Source organism: Halichoeres trimaculatus, unplaced genomic scaffold, assembly GCF_033239565.1.
Source record: "Halichoeres trimaculatus isolate MK-OKI-2021-1 unplaced genomic scaffold, fHalTri1.1 fHalTri1_scaffold_6, whole genome shotgun sequence".
NCBI classification, from domain to species: Eukaryota; Metazoa; Chordata; class Actinopteri; order Labriformes; family Labridae; genus Halichoeres; species Halichoeres trimaculatus.
Genome location: NW_027437184.1, coordinates 11,376,202 through 11,399,710, shown reverse-complemented (window position 1 = coordinate 11,399,710; position 23,509 = coordinate 11,376,202). Strand labels below are relative to the sequence as shown.

The window sequence follows — 23,509 nt, the reverse complement described above, 5'->3', positions numbered from 1 at the left end:
GGATGAGTCACGATTTCTTTCAACTCAAATGCTCCAAATCTGAAGCCATACTCATTGGCACCCCACACCATGTCCAATCATCCTTCAACACCACATCACCTTTTCTGGACACTCTATGCCCATCTCAACTGCTGTCACCAACCTCGGAGTGAGACTGGACCCTTACCTAACCACATCAAACATCGGTCTGAATCCTGTTTTAACCACTTAAAGAACATTGCCTGACTCCACCACTTTCTCACTGCATCAGATGCCAAGAAGCTCCCCCACGCCTGCATCTCCTCCAGACTTGACTACTGCAATGTCCTACTCCTTGGGACCTCTGGCAAAAGCATCCACAAGCTCCAAATAATCCAGAACACAGCAGCCAGGATTCTTTTCAGAGTCAGAAAACATGAACACATCATCCCACTTCATCATACTTAGCACACTTCACTGGCTTCCTATCACTGGAAGAATAAACTACAAGGTCGCTCACATCACCCACCAGTGCAAACATGGAAATGCCCCACCATACCACAAAGAACTCTTCACCCAGTAAGCCGCAACCTGGAATTCACACTCTGCATGCCCCAAATCTCCTCCACCCACCAGGAACTAAATACCCAGCCATCAAAGTGTCTCAAGATGTCCTAAAATGTGTCTAAAGACACATTTGTTGAGATTTCTAGAGACGTTTTGGTAAGTCAAGACATGTCTATGACATGTGTTTACATACCTTGGGGCCGGTTGTTCGATGGTAATCAGATTGGATTTTGGTAATCAGATCAGATCAAATGTTGAAAATGGTTTGTTCAAAAAGGAAAGAATGAATTTGAAATCCCATGAGATCACATATTCCAATCCTAGTTTTACTCTGGATCAAACCTTAAGTTTGTGTTGTTTGGAACTTTTAGTAGGATTTGGATAACTTTGATCAATAAAGGAACAGGTGGATTTCAGGAAGAAAATGTTGTAAAACTTTAAAATTGGTCAAATAACACATTTGTATCATTTAATGTACAAACTTTTTGTTTATATTTTGCACTTGGCCTGTTGAACTGTTACAATGACAAAGTACATAAGGTTGACATAGGCTACCAATGAAGCCTTCCAGTAAAGTAAGAATAAAATAAAATTGATTATTTCCACATGAAATAACAATCCCCCAAACGGACAAACAACAAAAATAATATATTCAAATTTTCTGTTATTGATCACTGTGCATTAATTTCAAAGAAACAATATTCAAAGATGCACCTGTCAAAGTAATTTCTAACAATTGCATCTGCTTCTACATGTCCAGTCAGTCCCTCATTCTGACAGAAGACCACAGGTTGGTCTAGTTCTTCAACAGGCTCAGGTGGATCAAAAACATCATCACAGAGAGGAACATTGAGCCTGGTAGCATTGTTGTGAAGGACAATACATGCAGGTATGAAGCGTATAATGTTCTTTCCTGAGCATTCTTTATTTCAACAAGTGGACATTTATAGTTTTTTTTTATTTATATTTAAGTTTTTTTTTAATTTAACAAATGTGTATTTGTTTTCAAAATATGTACAGTGTATTTTTAATGTGTATTTGTTTTTTATTTGTTGTGGCTCAGATAAGATAAGGGGTCATAAAATAAATCATGAATGGAAGTGGATGTTCATGTTATTTTTGTGTTTTGCCTCAAAATTAAAGTCACTTAAAGTGAAGCTTTGCTCTTCTACCTGCTCTTCACAGAGTGTGACAGCAGGGGGCAGTCTCTGCTTGTAACCGTCGTTTGGAGGTCCGCCGGCACACACGAGGAAGAAAAACAAGACGTTTCCAGAACCGGAAGTACAATAAAGAAGCGTTGGACAGTTTCCTGTCTGCAGTTTGTTTCATCAGCCACGAGATTTCTCCTCCTGCTCTCTTTAGAGTCTGTCTTCGGTAATTCTGAAGGATGGGAGACCCACTGACAGAGTACACGGCCCGGCTGCAGCAGCAGGTAAATGGCCTGTGTGTGTATGAGGAAGCTAACGAATGCTAACGGGCTAAATAAACGCGTGGCGACGACCGGCTTCAGATTGCCCCACCAAACCTCAGTCATAAAAGATTCATGTCAGTGTTTACTTTCTTTTTATTAAAAACAGAAACATCATCGAAAAAAACAATGAACACAATTATATAAAGAGCTTCTTTTCTTAAATTCCGCCCGAAAATGTTTCATGAAAAACTATTATTTAAAGTTAAAACTCAAACTTTAGTGTTTGGTCTTATTCTGATTTCTGGTGGACGAAGTGCTACACACTCCTTTTTTAGGATCAGAGGTAACGCCAAACTTCATTGAATAAACAGTTAATTTCACACTTTCATTGAAAAAGCAATAAAACAACTAAAGAATAAATTAATTGATGGTGAGGCATACTAAACTTGTATTCGGCTTCAACAAGAAGCACAACTACACTGTAAACTTTATCTCTCTTCTTTTTGTTCAGTCATTGCCCTTTTTTCCAGTGAATGTGCACTCAAATTATTTTTTCCAGGGAATGAGATTACATAAAACCAGTAAAACATATGCATAAGTGTTATGGAAGAGTTGTCAGTTTTAATGAGTTATTACATTTACAAATACTTTGGTATGGAAGCCCATGTCTGCCAGGTCGAAAAATAAAACAAAATTGCCCAATAATAAAATTATAGGATACCAAGGTGTACTTATATTTAAAACCTGGTACTGCCAGGGAAAAATATAAATGTTTTTTTAAAAAATTGCCCCAGTCCTGCTTGACTGTTTACTTTATTGTTGCTGCCCTCTTGGCCATGTCCCTCTTGTAAAAGAAATCCTGATCTCAATGGGTTACAAACCAGAATGCTAATAAATAAATGATAAAAGGTTAAATAAAAAGAAAAACTGGTAGAAATGGGCTTCCACATACTTCAAGTTTGAAAAGTGCTGAATTATTTTTCTTACAGTGTTGTATTTCTTTTATAAAAGCGTTGAAACTTAGATCACCTGTTGCACAATTGACCTGGATGGATGGGAAGTTAAGTAAGTAAGTACGTTCAAGTTACTAATGATTTGACAAAGCTTTTAGTCCAGGCAGCAGATTTCATAAAATAAACAGCACTAATCAGTAAAAAAAACAAAACAAAGTTTGGAAAAACATTGCAGATGTTTTACTGATAAAGACCATTAAAAAAAGCAGTAATTAGGCTAAATAGGTGTATATAGGATAGAAAAACTACAGAATAAATGTGCCTTCCTACACTCTTTGTCCTTTGAAGGAGACTTTCTGTTTTCGTTTGTTGGGGTTTTAGTTTTAACATGTAGTTCTAAATATGTTTTTTTTCACCAGCTTTGGTGCTTTTAAATGTGATTAAATGTAAGTATGACTCACAATACTGAGTTTTAATTTGTGTTGTATTAAAAATGGAATAGAATTTTAAAGTGAGGCTTGTTTTCATCACAAATTTCTAACTCGATACCTCGTAATTCTGTCTGATTGAGCTAAGATCCATATCCACCTCGTTTCAAATTTATTGAAGAGATGTTTGGCGCCCTCTGGTGGAGCTAGTTGAGATCTGCGAGAGCACCTGAGCCACATTTGAAATTTAAACTGTCTCACAGTTAAATCCATTCTTTTTGAACTTCTGTCTGATAAACAGTCTAGAAACACAAACTCATTATTTAACCATGTAATCATCAAGTATGATTACAGGAGGTAGTTAAACTTCACCCATGAGAAGCCAGAGCCAGATTCAATCTTTATTTGTAGAAAGAATTAAAGATTTTTGCATTAAGATTGCAAAAAGAATTAAAACCCAAGTTTGATTTCCAGGTAGAGAGTTGTGTTGACATGAATTATATGTTTTTTTCTTTGTCAGAATGAAATGTGGGTGATTGTTGCATCATATCCTGGAGCATACTTTTAGTTTCATCTTTAGTCACTTACTTTAAAAGAAGCTCTTATAAGAAGTCAGGGTTCGGTTTAAGGAAATGATGTGCTTTCTCTGTGGATCAGATGTTTGTTTTCAAGATCTCTGGGTTCATGGAGAAAGTAATTCATATTCATAAGAGTCACATGTTTTAACCAATAAGCATTTTAGATGACTGAATTTCACATTCTAAAATCTTCATCCTAAAGTAAAAAAAAAACACAGCAAAACTAAAAGCTTAACAAGAACTGAATTTGTTGAACATTAATTATGTTTATAGGTCAACTGAGTGAATTAAAAACTGCTTTAAAATCTGTGATTGACATTACTATGGGTCAAGCTGATAACGTTTATTTATTGGAGTTATAAAGGGAGGTTCATTCAGGGAGCTCACAGAGATAGGAAGTCAAAGCTGATTGGTCACTCCCTTTGTAATATCCTTGCCTTTGGTACATCTGCCTCTGCATTACCACACTGACTCATTCCTGAGTAAAGATTAAAACTTCTGACTACAGAGAGCTGAGTGAAGGTAATTCATCTGCTTTTATCTCATTTAAAAAGAAATACTGTAGAAATGATTCCAGTTTTCACATTTAAGGGTTTTCAAGTTCTAAATTTTGTAGGATTTTAAAACTGAGAAATGACTTTTTTTTCAACTTAATGCTCTCTGTGACACCACAATCTCAGTTTAGTCAAACTTCTGCACATTTAAAAAAAAATGCAGGATAAATTATGTTACGGGTAATTGGAAATACCCCCTCCAACTCATTTTGACATGAGTTTGATTTTCAGGAGTATTTGAAAGTCTTTTGCTGTTGTGTTGTAGAATGAGCTTACTTTCCACATCATACAAGCCTCCTCACGGTCCATTTTTAAAACTTTTCTTAAACCCATTTTTATTTCTCGGCTTTTAACCCTGCATGATACTCTTTTTCCTTTTTTTCCCATCCATTGTTGTTTTATGCCTGCATTGTTTTGTCTATTTATGTACAGCACTTTGTTTCAGCTAGGTTGTATTTAAATGAGTCTTTTAAATAAAGGTAAGTTGCGTTTGCAACATTGCATCATGTTCAGACTGTGAGCCTTCTTTTGGTTTCTCTCTCACTCTGACTGACAGTCACGGCCTCATGTCTTATCAGATCTTCTGAATTGGTGCAGTAAAAACACAACAGCAGTAAAAATCAGTGATTAAGTTTTATCGGAAACAGTGTAGTAGTTTTAGAAGCACTCATTAATCTCTGTCCTGTTTTATTTTTGTGGAAGCTCTTCTCTTAGGTTTGAACTTTTGTGTAATTTTGCCATTGAGGAAGTCTTGTTTTTTGGTCCAAGTTCTTTGTGTTTTTTATTTTGGTGACACAATTAAAAGTATGATAAATCAGTAATTTGCTATTTTCTCATCATTGCAATCGAGGAACTCAAAAACATATATTTTAAGCCATAAAAAATATTTTCAAGGTATAACTCTGAGTGCTTTGTTTCACGAATGAAATCCAAGGATTTTTTTTTATTCAAGAAAAGGAGAAGTTGTATTAAATTTAACCTCATGTAGTGTTTAAATGACTAAATTTCAAGGAAAGGATGACTGACCATAAGAGCAAATTCTGGGACTATGTGAAGCAATTTTGTTTGGAAATTTCACCATGCCTTTCCAACATAGTGTCAGATATGAAGATTTATTGTGCTGCATCACATTTGGTCCTCTCTAATTTTGACAATTTTTTTTCCATGTGGCAAAAGTGAAACCATATTCTGTTTCAAATCTTATACGGTTAACTGTTCCCAGACTTTTAGGCAGGATGTAAGATCTATATTACTCAAACACAGCATATTGATTATCGTGGTTGTCCTGAAAGAGTACAAGAATTTCTTTTTTTCTTTCCAGGAACAGGAGATTCGGAGTCTCTCAGCTGAGATTGAGAGTCTTAAAAACCCCCAAAACCAGAGTCCATCTCCTCGGTTAGAGGAGCTCAGGGAGGAGAACGCCAAACTCAAGTACCGCCTTAACATTTTAAAGAGGGTGAGTGACACAGACAGCAGGAGGTCTAGATGCGCTGAAAGTGGTTCAGGGTGTGCACTGAAGTTAAGTTCTGTTTGGGTTATTGGCAGTAAAGGTAGTGACTGAATATTCTGATCATTCCCAATAAGATCTGGGACTTGAAAATGAAAGAGCATATAATTTAAAAGTTTAGATTGCCTTAGAGATAAGATATATCAGGATATAGGCAAGGACTAATAAAGCTATAAAACAGTGGCCCAACCTTCGTACATGGAGTAGGCCCAGCCCAAATCTCTGATCAGAGGCAGAGAGAAGAAAACAACAATGAGTGCTTGATTCAATCCTTGATCTCTCTTATCTTTATTCAGTATGACAGATTATATAGTGGAATACAAGACCTTTGCTCTGTTGTACATGAATTTGTGATTTAAACGAAATAAGACCACCACCCTCTAATCAGTTTATAGTACACAGCTGTGTGTAGCAACACATTGATATATGATGAGGAAGGTGAACCCTGAGACCCACTCCTCAAAATACATCTGTCCTAAACACAAAACATCAGATATCTATCTCATATATATCAAACACACATTACCATAATGCTTTTAGTTTCCCATATACCAGTACACAGCATCAGGATTATTACCTGTAATGAATTTCCATACAGAGTGGTAAAAAGGTTTTCCTCCACCCTCATTCACCGCAGTTTTTCTCTTTATATTTGAGACAATGAAAGATCCAAAAGCCTCTGCTAAACAAGAATTGAGGATAGAAAAGGGGAATCAGAGGAGCGATGAAAGAGAATACATAAAAAACAGTTAGAAGCTCACCAGATTATTTTTGGCAAGTCCGGTAGAGATCTGGTGCTATTTTTGAAACTAAGTGTGGGATCAGATTAAAGACAGATTCAGGGATTCTTGCAGCATGTGAATATGTTAAGTTTTAAAAATCTGCACAAACTCAGTCTTGACAAGAACTCAGTGATTCACCCCATGTCTCTTGAGTCATAAAGTGTGCCGCAGGGATCCATCCTGGAACCCCTACTTTTCTCTCTTTGCTTGCTGTCCCTTGAAAATGTCATAAATAGATTTAACATGTGTTTAGATAATCTTACTGATTTTTACCTCTGGTTCTTCAATAAATTAATTAGATTCTGCCCGTTGAATTCATGAATCTGGGCTTTGTTCTAGTCATGAAGCTGGTATCCTGTGTGTCCCGCAGGAAACGAAAGCTCACTGCAGCAACGCCATGTTGAACATCAACCAGCGGCTCCAGGAGGTTTTCGGCCAGGCTATCCGGGCTTCCTGCCCTGAGCTGGACGACCCCCCGCTGGCTGTGGCGCCCAACCAGCAGGCCAAGTTTGGAGACTACCAGTGCAACAGTGCCATGGCCATGGCTCAGGTGAGAGCGCCAAGTCAGAGAAAATGAACCATTCACTGAGGTGGGAGTTTGAACGAGTCACAGCGAGTGCTTCAATCATAATCCAAACTTAAAGCCAAATTTTGACCTTTTTTAATTTACTCTCTCAAACTGTGACAGATTCACTTCTTAATGAGTTTATCAATAGAGAAATTGAATTTCTCTCTGTCTGACTACAGATGCTGAAGGCAAAAGGAATGAAAGTCAACCCAAGGGAGATTGCAGAGAAGATCATCCAGAATATTCCAGAGAATGAGCTCATCCAGAAAACTGAAATAGCAGGACCAGGTACGGCTGAGATTCATCTAAGATCTCTGTTGGATTGCTGCTTTTTGTCTTTCTTGTTTTAGACACATGTCAGGGCTTTGTAATTCAATGTGAAATATAATCCCTCACATTATTTTCATTTCTTCTCCCTGATGTCTCTATCCCTTCAGGTTTCATCAACATCCACCTGGAGAGGAAGTTTGTGTCCAAGCTGATCAGCAACCTGTTGATGAACGGAGTTCAGCCTCCTCCTCTGGCCTCCAAGAAAAGAGTGAGTCATCATTAAACCAGGGAGTACTCCTTTAGTTTGCTTTAATCACCGTAAAGTTTGGAGAATAAGGTGCACTTTGAATATCATTTAAGTCACATAGAGAGTGAGTTGTATCCTGCACACCCTTGCAACCTGCACACCAGTATACAATATATTTTTTCTGCTATGCTATCGGTATTTCAACCAGAGGTAGGAACTCAGAAAAGCTGTGTACTCTTTATTCAAAAGACAGGACGGTAGGTAGAGCAGGGGACTCGTGGAGCACGAGGGATGACGTTCTGGAAAGGGTCCCAGGTTCAAATTCATGACCACCGCTGGCTTCTGTTCCAACCACGACGCCAAAACCTGAGCTCTTCTTCTCCATAAGATCAGGGGTTTCCCTACTTTTCAGCTTGTATCTCCCAAAAACAGTGTTTCAGATAACTTTTACCCCTGCAGGGGAGTACACTAATACACCAAAAATAGACAGAAAAACTCCACTGAGCCACTTTTCCTGTTGTTGATGTTAGATTTGGCTGCAGAGAATCTTCATTTTGATAGAAGTGACCAGCGGAGGGTGGTAGTGAGTCTGTGAAACGGTTGTGAGTGGTGGTTCTGAGCTGAGTTTGACAAAGTAAAAGGTAGCTTGCACTGACAACAGATGTTGCTACAAAGAGCTACACATCTGCATAAAAACTGCACATTGTTGAAGACAGAGTCCTGTACAGGAGGTTTTATGGTAGTCCACTTTCAGAGGCTGAATGTGACATTCAATGTGTGGCCACAGGAGTTTAACTTTTGATAACAGCTAATATAAGTTCTGTTTGCAATTTAATTTCTTAAAATGACTTATCTTTGATGTAATTCTGACAAAGAAATTGGTAAATGTTTGTATTTCCTCTTAGTTTTGTTATTCTTTAAGGAGAAAAATGTGTTAGACTGCAGAAATGTAAGGTTTCAGAACCTGTAAAGAAGTGTTTTTTCATTATGTTTGGTTTGTTGTATCCCTTATAGTCTGTGGAATAACTGTTAAATACTAAATATACTAAATAAAATTTGTGTTTACGTTTGTGTTTGTTTCTGCTTCTCAGGTGGTCGTGGATTTCTCTTCTCCAAACATCGCCAAAGAGATGCACGTGGGTCACCTCCGCTCCACCATCATCGGGGAGAGCATGTGTCGGCTGTTTGAGTTCCTGGGCTACGACGTTCTCAGGTTTGTTTGTTCACCTGTAACAACCACAGAGTTACAGCTCAGTTTACCAAAGTTACACGTCATCCTCTCTGCGTAAACATCCCAGCATCCGACCCTTTATTTCCTCCTTAGGTTAAACCACGTGGGTGACTGGGGGACTCAGTTTGGGATGCTGATCGCTCACCTCCAGGATAAGTTCCCAGACTACCTGACTGTTTCTCCACCCATCAGTGACCTGCAGGCCTTCTACAAAGTCAGTCTTTACATGCATATTTGACTGTGCAGGTGTTTTTCTGAAGCTTGATTCACAATGCACTGTTAGAAACAATTGTTGATAGAAAGAAGAAGAGGAATGCCGTTCAAAGACCGCTCTGTGCATCCCCATGTCTCTGCTGTGTCAGACTGCAGAGACATGAACATGCATAGAGCAGACATGTTGCACACTTTGCAAACATTCAGTTTCCTCTGCTCCACGTCTCCCCTCATTTCCCTCCACACTTCATTTACTCCACACATTGTCCTCTCTTCTCTCAGTAACTTCTCCTCTTCCCTACTCCGTTTTCTCATCAGGAGTCAAAGAAGAGGTTTGACGAGGAGGAGGAATTCAAGAAGCGAGCATATCAGTGTGTCGTTCGGCTGCAGAGCAAAGAGCCTGAATTCATCAAAGCCTGGAACCTGATCTGTGACGTCTCCAGGAAAGGTAGATCTCACCTGAGTTTATTATTCCTCAGTCTTTGTTTTTTTTTTTTATTCTAATTTCTTCTTTTTAAACCCAGACCGTGTTTGTGTTTGTCAGAGTTTCAGAAAGTGTATGACTGCCTTGACGTCACCATCATCGAGAGAGGAGAGTCCTTCTACCAGGACATGATGACCGAGGTGGTGAAGGAGTTTGATGAGAAAGGTCAGTGTGCAGCATGTCAGAGAAAACAAGTTTGAACATTGATTCAAAGTTTTTGTCAGCAGTTATTTTACATCCATTTCAAAGTAAAACCCCTCAGCAGTTGTTCTGTTTAGTATGAACTAAAATCTTCCTAGAATCAAAGAGTTCAACCAATTGAAATGATGAATACTTCAATAATTCTTCAGGGTTTTAATTATCAACCTGCAGTTCCCCGTTGTGACCACAGGAGGGCAGTGTTGTCTCTCCTTTGTCCTATTGAAACTCTTTTAGGAATGATTCTGCTGTCCCTTGATTTTTTTATTCTTCGTTTTTATTTCACTGTCCCTTCTTTTCTTCCTCAAATCATCCTTTCATTTTACCACTCTTTTGCTTCACAAATCCTGTCTTTCCTCCAGTCATTCCTTTTTCTCCTCCCTCCATCTCCTTTTCTCCTTCCTCATGACCATTTTTTTTGTTCTCCCGCCTTTTATGTATTATCCTTCCAATCCTTCTCCTTCCTTAAATCTTTCTTGTCCTTCTCTTTTCTCTACTCTTGTCCTTTGTCTCCCTCTTTACTTTTTCTTCTTCTTTCCTTACTTGCTTTGTTGCTTTCAATCACTTCAACACCATTTCTCTCTCCTTCTCCCCTACATCCTTCCTTTCTGTCACCTTCGTCCTTTCTTCCAATACTTTCTTAATCCTCCTTTTCTTATTCCTTTTTTATTTTTTGCCTTACTCTCGTTATTCATCCTTTTGCCCTTTCTTTTTCCTGCTCCCTTATATCCATCATTATTTCTCATTTCCCTTTCTTTGCATCTTTCCTTTCTTTTTCCTTCCTTCTTTAAAACATCCTTGTCTGTGTCCCTCTTTCTTCCTTCTCCCTCTTTCCTTATATCCTTCTTGTCTTTCTCTTTTCTTTGTCCCTGTGTCCTTCCTCTTTTGTCCTACCTCCTTTACATTTTGTCTCCTTTCTACTTTACCCTTTTCTCCACCCACATACAGTGTCTTCCTTTTCGTTCCTTTTTCTTTCACCTTGGTTCCTTTGTCCTCCTTCTGTCTTTTCTTTCTCCCTTCTCATGGTATTCTTTCCTCATACCCTTTTTCTTACTTGTGTCTTTCATTTGTATCCTTCCTCCCTTCCTTCCTTTCTTCCTTCCTTCCTTCCTTCCCTCCTCCCTATCTCTCTTTCTCTTTGTCATCTCCTTACTGCTTTACTGCCCTCTCCATCCTTTCATCCTATATTACTTTCTTTTATTCTTCTCGACATCCATTTTTTCTCCTTCCTCCTCCCTTACGTCCTTGCTTTCTATCTCTCTGGTCCTTCTTTTCTGCCCATCCTTCCTGTATCCTTCCTTTTACCTTTTTCTCTCATTTCTTTGTTTGTCCTTATGCCTTTCCTTCCCTATATACATACATCCTTCCTTTTGATCCTTTTCTCTTTTGTACTGTCCTTTTTGTTTCTACTTTTCCTTTGCTACTTCCTTCCTTTCTTCTTTATTCTACTTTACATCTTACCTTTCTCTTGTTTTTATGCCTTTTCCCCCCTCCTTTCTTTTCACATGTTGTCCCTTCTTACCTCACTCTCTTCCTTCCCTCCTTCTTCTCTCAGGTCTGTCGACGATGGATGAAGGCCGTAAGATCGTCTTTGCCCCGGGTCAGTCCATCCCACTGACCATTGTAAAGTCTGATGGCGGTTACACCTACGACACGTCCGACCTGGCGGCGATCCGGCAACGAATCTTTGATGAGAAAGCAGATATCGTGATCTATGTGACTGACAGCGGACAGGTGAGAGGAAGATCAGAGTGATCAGGGAGAGGACGTCTGATTCATAAATCACTGAATCTGTATGTGTGTGTGTGTTTGTTTGAAGGCCACACACTTCCAGGTGGTGTTTGCTGCAGCTCAGATGATCGGCTGGTACGACCCGAAGGTGACTCGAGTGGAACATGCAGGATTCGGAGTTGTGCTGGGGGAGGACAAGTAAGTCTGAAACACTCCCCCCTTGCTCTCCATGAAATCAAACGTCTTGCGGTTACATGAGGGGCCACGAGTCGGCCCTATGAAGTGGACTCCTCTTTAGCCTCTCAAAGATGTCGCTGTATCGTGTTTTTTTCCCAGGAAGAAGTTTAAGACTCGTTCTGGAGACACAGTGAGACTGATGGACCTGCTGGAGGAAGGACTGAAGAGATCGATGGACAAACTGAAGGAGAAGGAGAGGGACAAGGTGAGACAGCTTCTTCCTTAAAGGCATATCCACGGTTTTTAAAGCTTTTTGCAACATGAAAGATAAACGTCAGTTCCAAAATAGCTACATAACTGAAAAGCTCCAGGAACTAGGGTCTAAATTTACTTCTTTGGGTGAAGAGCTTTGATTGGCTGAGCAGCCATAGTGTTTTTATTTCCCCCTCCCTCCCTCTGTCCACAATAAGGTGACCCCCAGCCGTGATGAACTTGGTTTAATAACTCCTACACAGTGGTCTTCTTTAAGCCTTATAGTTGAGATGTGTCTTTGTCAGCTCCAGGTGTTCCAGTTTAAACCCTGTAAACTGGTGACCTTCAGCTGAATGTGTCAGTGGATATCCAGTTAGCAACAGCTGTTCCAACACAGAAGTCGTCCTTGGGAATGCATCCTAATTTAGTGTGGTGAATGTATAAATTTGCGTGTCATAATCCCCTCACTAAAACCTCCATCGAAACCAGCACAGGCTGGATATCCTCCATGCTAACAGGCTAACACTAGTGCTACACGGCATACCTGTCTTCTTCTATGGTGTCAGTTCTGCTGAAAGGCCTTTGTTATTGTCTTACTGCCTACTACTGGTCTGGTGCTGATTTGTAATCACTGGTCTTTTCTCCATACGTCGTCCTGATTTTGGAAACACGGACTAAAAATTGGTCGATGCCAGTCAGTAGATGTTGGGAATGTTTTGCCAGAGCTTTACGTTCCTGAATCCTCTGGTCAAGAGGCACATTAGGTGACACTTTAAGCTGACCACTAATATCAAATTGTGCTGTCTTTATGTTTTAGATGAAGAAATCGACCAGGGTTTTACTGGTTAAAGCAGTTTTTGTCTTCTTTAAAATGTTGATGCAACAAATCAGTCTGCACGAATAAAACCAGCACATAAAACCTATTTACATAATCTTCACTGGACCCTAGGTGCCAGTAACTACGAACAAAAAGTTCCTGGCACTTTGTTTTTTAAGTTAACTTTTTGGGCTTTGCCTTTAATCAGAGAACAGGGGATAGTAGATAGAGCCTGCTCTATCCACTTTCCTCAAGGCGAGAGTACCGAGTGACAAGTGGGATTGAGGCCAAGGGTTGGATTTGAACCCAGAACCTTATAAGCCGTTGCAGTCCGTCTGCATGGCTGGTCTGTCGTGTTGCAGGTAAGATTGAGCAGGTCAGGGAGTCGTGACCGGAAACTACCTAAACAGACCCAGTGACTTTCAAAATAAAACAGTCCATGTCAAAATCAGTTCATTAGCTCGACTACGATGACGAATGGACATAATGAGCGGAGCCAGACCAGGAGTCAACAGGTTTGAGGTTTTACAGCCCAACATGAATGAATAGAGGCTTATCAATGAAGGGGAAAGAGTGGGAACTCCTCAGTCTATGACTCCAGCTGTCTGTGAGTCACGCTGCTTGTTGGACTGAACATGCAGCTGGTGTAAGTTGACAAATGCAATCAAGACGCAGTGCAGCGGAGTCGCACTGCTGACGTATCTGGTGTATTTCAGGCGTTACACTAGCAGTTAAGTTTTGGAAACTTTTTATCCAAAGTGAAACCTCATGCCTGGATTATGTGCTGTTTTATTTTTGCATCATTTTAAATGCGAGACAGTCTGTGTGTCTGCGTAACAGTCCGTGTGTTGCTCCGGGAAGATGCAGAAGACATTGGAGCTTTTCCAAACTGTGGTGAGATTGTGGAAAGTTGGTGTAGTTCAGACCCTCGTTCTTGTCAGACAGGTCTTTCCTTCATCTTTACCTGGACAGGGCTGCAGCACGTTGCAGTTTTTTAATGGTAAAAGATGTTGGTTGTGAATATATTTAACTCTTTATCCTCATAAAATCCTAATAATCCTCCCGCCTGCTCTCAGCTGATTCATATTTAATCATCATGAGGAAGTCGTGTTAAATTCTCTCATTTCTTCCTGAATAATTGGCGAGTCCTGATGGCAGAGCCCTCCTCTCCGCTGGACTCATTTCTGGCTCTTCTTTCAGCTCGTAATACAGCCGTTTTTCTGTGTTCAGAGTCGAACGCTGAATGTTTGATAAGCAGCCGTTTAGTGAGAGGTTAGCTCATTATTTCTGCTTTGGATTCACCTCGGACGATGAGGCTGATTTTGCAGTAATGACCATCTCACTCTCCAGTAGCCGTTAGTTCTTCCATCCCGCATAAACCGAGCCAAACTGGGGATCTCTAATCACATCCTGACATGGGCACAGCTAAAATATGAAAGGATGAAAATCTCAGCCAGACTCAGTGTGGGTGCTTTTCTTCTTCTCTTCCTCCCCTCCATCTTTTCATCATGGGCTTCTGAAACTTAAATCTACAGCTCTATACGAACACATTCACTGCCTGTTTTTGTCCTTTTGATTGCAAATGAAACAAATTCTTTGATCAGGTCGCATCCCGATTCAAATCATTGAGGCAGCTTGCCCTTAAACTACATTACAGCTGAGTTTATTTCATATTTTGATTCCCTTAATTCTCCTGAAACTTTAAAGAGCTCTGCCCCCCTTTGTTCCTCATATAAAAGTTGAATTTCTCCCACGTCGTTGGAGAAGCCATACCTTTGTTAGCATCTTTTAAAGTTTTAAAGTCAGGCAAGCTAAAAGATTTAACAAAACAAGAATCCTACAAATACAGTTTGAAACAGAGGAATAAAGGTGTATAGTGCTCAATAAAATGAGTCATATTAACTGAACAGTTTACATAAGTCATGAAACTGATGGGAATAAATTTCACAGTATCGCTAGAGATGAAACAGCACAGAAGTAGCTGAGTTACAAGAAAGGAAAACTTAAAGTTTAGGATTAATGTTCTTGTATTCCAAAAATAAACTGTTATATAAAGACAGTAAAGTCAAACATCCCTGTGAATACTTTGAATAAAACCAAAAATAAATGAAAGGGGAATATCTAGTCATTGTTAAAGGGTTGCCATTTACTGTCAGATAGTATTTGGTTTGAAATGTTGACCTGAAGCTGTAACTGTAATGCCTGACTATACCGGAGAGAAACGTTTCACCCTCTGCTGGCGAAAAGTGGTAACTTTTTTTCCAACCCAGTTTATAAATAGAGACTGAAATGAAGAATTTGAATTTGAATTTGATAGATAATAATTGATTTTTGGACAGAATTTTGATATTGTCGAATTAAAAATCCTGATAAACCGTTTTTCTATTTTTTTTACTCCCACCCCCAATTGTGTTAGTATCCTCTCCTGTAAATTGATATAATTGATAGAATAGAATAGAAAATACTTTATTTATCCCTGAGGGGAAATTCAGGAGTCACCGCAGCATTTAAGAAAACAAAAATAAGAAAGAGTATAGAAAGTGCAAAAAGGTCCACAAGAAAATAGATGACGACTTCCCGTCCACCACTCGTCCACCACTCTCCAGCCCAGCCAGTCTCCACCTCCACAGGGTCCAGGACTGAGCCTCCCCAGCAGTCTGTTCAGTCTCTGTCTCCTGGATCCTGTCTGCTCACAGCAGGCGAAGCTCCTCCGATGTGTCGCCGGCGTCCGATGTCAGCTCCGTCAGCCACGTCCGTGAACAGCACGATGCCGCTGGGTTAGCATGGCTCGTCCATCCCCCGGGGCTGGATCCCACGTTACCAACAACGATGGATGGAAGGACAGGTCCACATTGTCATCTCCCAGCTCACACCCGAGAACCGGCATGTCGTCCTCACCTCCTCCTCCTCAGCTTGAGGGAAATCATCAAGCCCTACACTAGTTAGCATTGGCATGCTACAGGCTGCTAACAGCTGAGTTCGCATGTAAACAATGCAGCCATGGTTACATGTAGGATCTCCAGACAAACACAGGAGAAAAGTAGTCAAAAATATCGCCAAAGCCACAAAAAGTTTGGTGTCCGTGACCGACAATGAACCATACAAAGTGATGATCCACTCCAAATACAAAGATGACGAAAAAGAGACGAAAAAAATGACAAGAAACAGACAAAGACGAGAGAGCTGCTGTAACAGGCAGCTACTTGGGTAGCGCCTAGCAACGGAAAAATATTGCTATCAATATCAATTGATATTGAAACTGATATCATTTTATCTTGTCTGTTTTTGAATCAGAGTCAAAGTAACCCAGTTTTAAATTTATTTCTTATGTCTGATTAAAATAAGGCTGATGCGGATATACTTCAAAATATTGAGTATTAGCCCCAGTAATCGGCCCGGCTGATATTTGGTCCATCCCTATTTTTTAGTTTCCTGTTTGACTGTAAAAACAAGTTTAATTCTGCTGTTGATTACATACATTTTTGTATGGTGCTTATGGGCAATGACTCACTTTTGGGTTCCAGCCTCAAGTGGCCAGTAGAGGAACTGCAGGTTTTGTATTTTTTTAGTTTGGGAGTTGTGTTTCTGTGCTGAAGGTTGCAACTTTGTTTGAAAACTGCCATCATTAGCACTGAGCTCCTTTGAGGACCAAAAATTAATATTTTATTCTTTGAGTTAACTGTAACAAAAACATTTAATCTCCCTTGAATTGAACATTTCTTACCCAATGTTAGAGCTGAGATTCCTCCAACAGTTGTTTCCCCTGATATTTAGAGGATGATATCATAAACGTGTTAGTGTATCCTGTAATCTTCTGATGAGTGTTGTTCTGACGCTCGCGGATTACACTTTCTAAAAAAGCTGCTACTCTCCTCAGTTCAGCCGGAGTCTTTCTTTCTCTCTGTGCAGCTTGCTGGGATCCTGTTAAAGAAATCTTTGTTGGTTGTAGAGTAATTGAAAGTATTTCTCACCCCTTGACCTTTAAATTGTTCCAGCTGGTCTCAGAGAACGTCTTCTGACAGGCCTCTCCTTTGGTCCAGAGGCCGTCATTAGCTGGAGGTTTAACAGCTCTGACCTCCTGCTGAATTTGTGTGTTTTCCGGGTCTCATGTTGAGCGGTTTACATAAGGAATTAAATTTTCATGTGGAAAAAATATGTAAAACCCAACAAAGTTGACCTGGTTAAGTATTATCTGGAGCACTGGATGCGGTGTAAACACTCGCTGACTTCCAGTTGAACTGCTATGATTTTAATGCGGAGACGGTTCTGTGAAACGGGTGCCAACTCGCTTTCCCTGCAGGCTCTCCTGGCCCAGCTCTGCGCTCGCTGTCTGGGTCGGTGCCCACGTCTACCATCTGCTAACTCTGCCTCATTAAAACAAACTCTGACCCTGGCCCCCGTGATCCTCAGCCTGCAAGAGCTGTTTTCTTGAGATGTGCAGGATTATTTCTTTTTGGTTCTTGTTTCATGTTCCTCTTAACTCCTCTTTCTCAAATACAAAGCGAGCCTGCTGCCGAGGCAGGGGGCTGGGGATGCTGTAGACTCAGACACAATCAAGTCCAAGAATTGCATAAAACCTGGACTTGGTCTCTCTGACGTCACACTTTTGTTGCTGTCAAGCATTTTGATGCCAAATAATGGCAGGCGCCATATTTGAAATGTTGACTACAGTTAAATTTTGATTGAATGATGCAAAGAGGTGGAGCTGAGGCAGTGCTGTTCAACACAGAGTCCCAGGAACTTCTCTTCAAGGAGCTAAATGGTTCCTATGGCCTGTTGTAGCCTGTGTTTTCACTGATTTGTGCAAATCAGGCCAGCAACGTATAGAGAGATGCATTAAAACGTCACTGCACTACATCTCCAGACCAGAAGAGGGCAGAAAGAAAGAGACAGAGGGTTTACAACAAAGATATTACCCTAGAAAGAGACAAGTTCTAAAGACAGATCTAAAAACGCCTGAGATGCCCCACATGAAGGATTATAAGGCCACAACATGGACCGACCAGTGTTTCAGATTAAAGAGCTACCCTGTCAACTGGAGACTTACGTCCTTCTTGGTTGGTGGTGTGTAAACCAGATGCTGAAAGCCATATCAGCAATGTAATAGCGTGACAGCACCGCAGTACGACACCGCACTGATAAATCCAATGAAGATGAAAAACGTGACTGCTGTCTTGCACAGGAGGCGATTACTCTTTCAACCAATCAGACTGCAGTGTTTCTAGCTCCACTTTCTGGGGTCAGAGCAGTATGTTTGGCACCCCAACAGAAGGGTAACAAAAAGTGGGACAGTACAGTTTGGTAATTTGAGGACCTATCCCGGTTTTAGTCAAAGGAAATGCCATAAAATCCTTGCTGTACCAAGCCAAACCAAAGTGTACCTCTTGGAGGAAACAGGACTAAAGAAGACAGTTGTTTGGGAGTTATTAAACCAAGTAATCACAGTCTGTCACTGAGGAACTAAATTTAGATGCTAGTTCCTGCTGTCAAAATGCACAGAGTTCCTCAAGAGGTTTCCAGTTCCTTGGTAAAGTTTCCGCTGTTGAAGAGGATACTGCAGTCAGCCTGTAGGGGGAGCACCAGGTGTTTTGGCTTCACTGTCCCTTTCCCTTTATCTCATGCTGCATTCTGTTTTGTTGGCCTGTCACGTTGTGTCCCATTAGCTCAGGCCCTGTCATGTTGCTTCCTTGCTCTGTTGCCGTCTTACTCAGACCGTCCTCACTGAGTTAACTCCCTGCGGTATCGCGCACGTCACACACAAGGAAAGGCTATGACTTAATAAGTCAATTTAATCTCAGCCTGAGGTCGGTAAATTAAATTCATTATTTGGATTAAATCAACTCAGTGCTTCAGCAGTGAGGAGCAGGAGATGGAGTACAGCCTGCAGTAATTACCAGATGATAAAAGCTGAAGATTTATCAGAATATTTAATGTCTGAAAGAGTGACAGGGGATTGAGGAGATAGTTAACGCTGCCTTTAAAATGAGATTGTCTCTCTGCAGGTCCTGACCCCAGAGGAGCTGACAAAGGCCCAGAGGTCTGTGGCGTTTGGCTGCATCAAATACGCCGACCTGTCCCACAACCGTATCAACGATTACGTCTTCTCCTTTGACAAGATGCTGGACGACCGAGGCAACACAGCAGCATACCTGCTCTACGCCTTCACCCGCATCAGGTGAGAGTTACTGCAGGTTAAATTCTTCCTTTTAAATATGCAAATATTCATCTTTCAAACTACTTCTTCAAGGATCGGTTCATGGTGGTTTTAAAAGCTTTGTATCAAAGCAGCAAAGATCAAACCTTTGAAATATGGTGGAATTCTTTTGTTTGTTTCTCAAAAGTCCTGAGCTGTGAATCATGTACAGATACTACATACCAGAGGGACAAAATAAAGACTGGAAAAATACAGAAAAACCATTTAAGAAGAATTCTGGGCACAAATATTAGAACTCTGCTATTAGAAGAAATAATAAAGTGTTATCATGCCACTAATCATTCACCTCTGTAGCCTGGAGTTCGAAGATAAAGAAACTGACTGATGGTGTGTTTGCTGTCCTGTAGGTCCATAGCTCGTCTGGCCAACATCGATGAGGCGACTCTGAAGAAAGCAGCAGAGACCTCCGAGGTCCTCCTGGACCATGAGAAGGAGTGGAAGCTGGGAAAGTGCCTCCTTAGATTCCCTGAGATCCTGCAGAAGATCCTGGACGACCTGCTGCTGCACACGCTCTGTGACTACCTGTACGAGCTCGCCACCACCTTCACCGAGTTCTACGACAGCTGCTACTGTGTGGAGAAGGACAGGCAGACGGGTACGGGACAGAGGTTCTTTAATATTCTGCTGTGGATGGGAGCTGGCTGAGTTTCACTCTGAGAGGGTTTAAAACTAAAAGCAGTCTTAACTCTGTTAGCGCTCCACTTGTCCCTGTTAGCATTTTATCCCTGCAGTGTGCTGAAGTGCTAACACTCCAGGCTTAGAGCTGTTTAATTATGCTAATTCTCAGTTAGCGCTGTGGCAGTAACCTCAGCTGGAGGGGTTTTTAAACGTCATTTTACTTTGTGGGTGATGAAATCTGTGTGTGTGTGTGTGTGTGTGTGTGTGTGTGTGTGTGTGTGTGTGTGTGTGTGTGTATGCAGATAGCTGAGATCATGAGGCAGATTTAAAGTGACAGAAACATAACACTGAGGCTTTGAGGCTTTATGTGGGCACAGAGGAGTGTTTTTAACATCAAAACTGTTGCTTTAAAAAAAACAAAAAACAAAACCCTGACAGTTATGTTCATATGTTCAAACATCAGAGCCCAACACAGACACAAAATCATCATCACAAAAATAAAGACAGTGACAGGGTCAGAAGTCTTTCAGGGCCCTTCTCCAGAGACCTGAGCAGTGGTTACAGCGGGTCTGGCACCCCAACAGAAGAATACAAAAAAGTCCAGGACCAAACTGGTTGGTAGTTTGGGGACCACAGAATGCGTGCTGTATACTAGGGCCAATCCCACTTGTCACTTTTTTTCATTTTCCCCTTCATCTTACTCCTTGGTGTGCCCCTTTCGCTTGGCCCTCTGTTTTAAGGACACATCTCTTAGAAACACGAAGGCACCCGATTCCCACTTTGTCATCACCCCTTGACGCTCACTGGCTGTATTGTTGGCAGAGCAGCTGTTTATTCACTTCCAAATCAAACACATATTTATAAAGTGATGATAAACCAATGTCAGATTTGGGTGATGAGACAGCTAAACTAGGAAAAGCTAACCTTAATTCAGTTAGGAAAAATAGTAAGAAAAATAGTTCAGTTAGCAAATATAGTTATGAATAGATTTATTGTAATAATGCAAAATTAAAGTTTGGTAGTAAGACCCATCAAGTGTTTCGAATAATAAATGTAGGGGTACAATGATGTTATGATTTATGAATATCCCTCCCATGGAGTCTAGACACTGGTGGTGGTAAGAGTCTTGAGGAGGCTGGATGTTGATGATTTGGTGAGGACTGTGGTGCTAAAGAGCAGAGAACCGAGCAGTGAAGACGGGAGGTGTACAGGGAGGAAGAGGGTCGTGAGTGAACCTGAAATACAGCTGACAAGCAGAAGAGACAGCATTTAATCTCTGACAGCTTTGTGATGATTGGCTTATGATTAAATCTGTGATGATGTGATTGAAAAGAGGGAAAAGCTGACACACCCTCAGTCAGCTGGTAGTGAGAAGCGGGTAAAGGTGAGTGAAGGAAACTAAAGAGTGTAACCACACAGTCTTCCTGACTGACTTGTGCTAAGCTTCATGTGGACATTTCGGTGTCCAGAATCTATATAATGTAGCTTCTGGTTAGCTTATGTAGCTAATGCAGCTTAGCTGTCTAATCATTCATAAAATTAAACTAGATGCGAATGCAAGAAAGCCAAGGGCTAAGGGGTAAAACAAGGGAAGTTGAATTGGCCCTCAGTCTCAGCCCAGCTCACTCACCTGGCTCCAGTCCTGGTACCCTCGGAGTCATAACAGCACACCTCTTCAGTCTACTCTGCCCAAGCTCCAAATCCTCTCATGGGTTCACGTCTCAGGTGGAAACACCAGAGTATCGAGTTATTCAGGCGACAGAATCAGCTAGCTAACAGATGGTTTTACACCTGCAACCAGGTTACACCAGCTCCCTCTAAAGGCCTGGAGTACTTTGTGCATTTTTGACCTCACGGTTTGTCTGTATTTAAATTTTTCAGGGTCTTGCGGCATGCTCTGCAAGGACAGTATTTCACATTGGCATCAATATTTATATTTTATGAGTTACACAGAAAAAGTTCCTACATTTTTGCGTGAAACACAACTTCCAGGTAGTCTTACGTCTGATCAACAACAAATAAACTGAGTGAACTATCATTGCAATCTGCAGCTCTTTAATTCTGGCCATTAAAAAAAGTAAAATACCCCTAAAAATACTAAACCTCCAGTCTTCTAATAAGCTGTTTTTAAGGATACAAACAGTACTATAAACCTTAAGGCAAGGCAAGTTTATTTGTAGAGCACAATTCATACACAAGGCCATTCATAGTGCTTTACAGCTAAAATACAATAAAACTACAAGAAGGCAATAAAAAATAGTTCAATAAAACATTAATATGATCATTAAATTAGCATTAAATTAAAAGCAGAAGTTGAGATGAAACACTTTCAGTTGTCATATCTCAATGTAATGTCAATTTGAGTTGAAAGCCCTAAAAACGAAGATGTTTTTCTACTCGGGGTAGAAAAATCCAGCCAGCTCTAGTGCAGGTTTTTGAAAAGTGGTAAACCTGCCAGCTCTTGTCTCCTTGAATCCTCCATCTCATTTGCCTCAGCATCACTGTGTCGTCAGCCCGTTTGAGAAAATTACAAACTCATTTTTCTGTCCGCCAGAGAGCATCAACGTCGTAACAAGCCGTCTGTTTAATCCTCCCTCTGCTGCTCGTTACTCTTGATTTTATTGGATTTTGGCTCCGTCTAGGCGTTTGTCCTGAAGACTTGGACCGTCACAGCTGATGTGTGTAGATTCAGATGCCAGGGTCATTGAATTTCACTTGACATGGCAGGACAGTAGCGTCAAAAACATGACCTTTGACCTCTCTGTTGATGTCCTGTCAACCTGACATCTCACTGTGTTTTTCCTCTTTGTTCTAACAAATAATCTCTTTTTCTTCCTTTAACTAAAATCTGAGACTAAAACCTGTGAAGTATTCAAATCAAATCATCTGTCTTGGTCTCTGCAGGTGAGGTGGTGAAGGTGAACATGTGGAGGATGCTGCTCTGTGAAGCCACTGCTATGGTGATGGCAAAAGGCTTTGACATCCTGGGCATCAACCCTGTTCAGAGGATGTGATGTCGTGGGGATCAGACCAGCCTCTGTCTCTGAACCTGGAGAGGAACCTGAAGAAGAGACGTCTCATGTACATCTTAGCCAAACTCATCCGACTCAAGGAAATCTGTTCTTTAAAGTCATACCAACCCCCAAATACCGGTTTATGATTCATGACTTAAATTCTCATGTAAAATATCATTTTTATTAAAGCACTAAGTGAAGCCAAACATCAACCAATCTGCTGCCAGTCATTTATGTATCTGTGTGTGTTGGTGTTCAACCATTTAATTAAGAATTTGGAGAAAAAAAATCTGAAAAAGCACGATAGACATTCCAAAGACCTTAGTAAAGACAACCTGGGAGTAAATAACCCCTCATGATAGTGTTTCACAAAATCCTAAAAAAAAACTTCTGCAAAAAAACAATACAGTAAAATTAAATAAATAACAATAGGGACATTCTGAGGGTACTTCAAAAGGCTCTACGTACAAATAACACCTTTAATGGAAAAAAAAAGTATAAGGGGGTCATGCACCTATTGTGTTTTTTTTCTTTTTGGAGTATCTCTCAGTGTACACTTTTCAGTGTTTTTCCAACATTTTGAAAACACAAATTTGGAAAAAAAAAACTAAAAAAGTGTACCCTGAGGGGTAATATTAAAAAAACACAAAAGGTAACCCCTTTGTCTTTTTCACAATTTTGAGAAATTAGAAGTTTGAAAAAAAAAACACAAGAGGTACATGAAAAAGACAAGTCAA

The 23,509-nt window shown here is 40.5% G+C and overlaps 1 protein-coding gene across 1 annotated transcript; it reads left to right on the top strand.

Moving 5' to 3' along the window:
- The first annotated feature begins 1,791 nt into the window (after positions 1 to 1,791).
- Positions 1,792 to 23,004, top strand: rars1 (arginyl-tRNA synthetase 1). Its single transcript, XM_074673188.1, has 15 exons — positions 1,792 to 1,957; positions 5,771 to 5,905; positions 7,109 to 7,288; positions 7,486 to 7,594; positions 7,744 to 7,844; positions 8,915 to 9,036; positions 9,148 to 9,268; positions 9,586 to 9,715; positions 9,812 to 9,916; positions 11,505 to 11,683; positions 11,769 to 11,878; positions 12,017 to 12,122; positions 18,929 to 19,101; positions 19,488 to 19,735; positions 22,663 to 23,004. Exons 1-15 carry the CDS (start codon positions 1,913 to 1,915, stop codon positions 22,770 to 22,772), a joined length of 1,974 nt encoding a protein of 657 aa, XP_074529289.1. The 5' UTR covers positions 1,792 to 1,912; the 3' UTR covers positions 22,773 to 23,004.
- Positions 23,005 to 23,509: the final 505 nt, after the last annotated feature.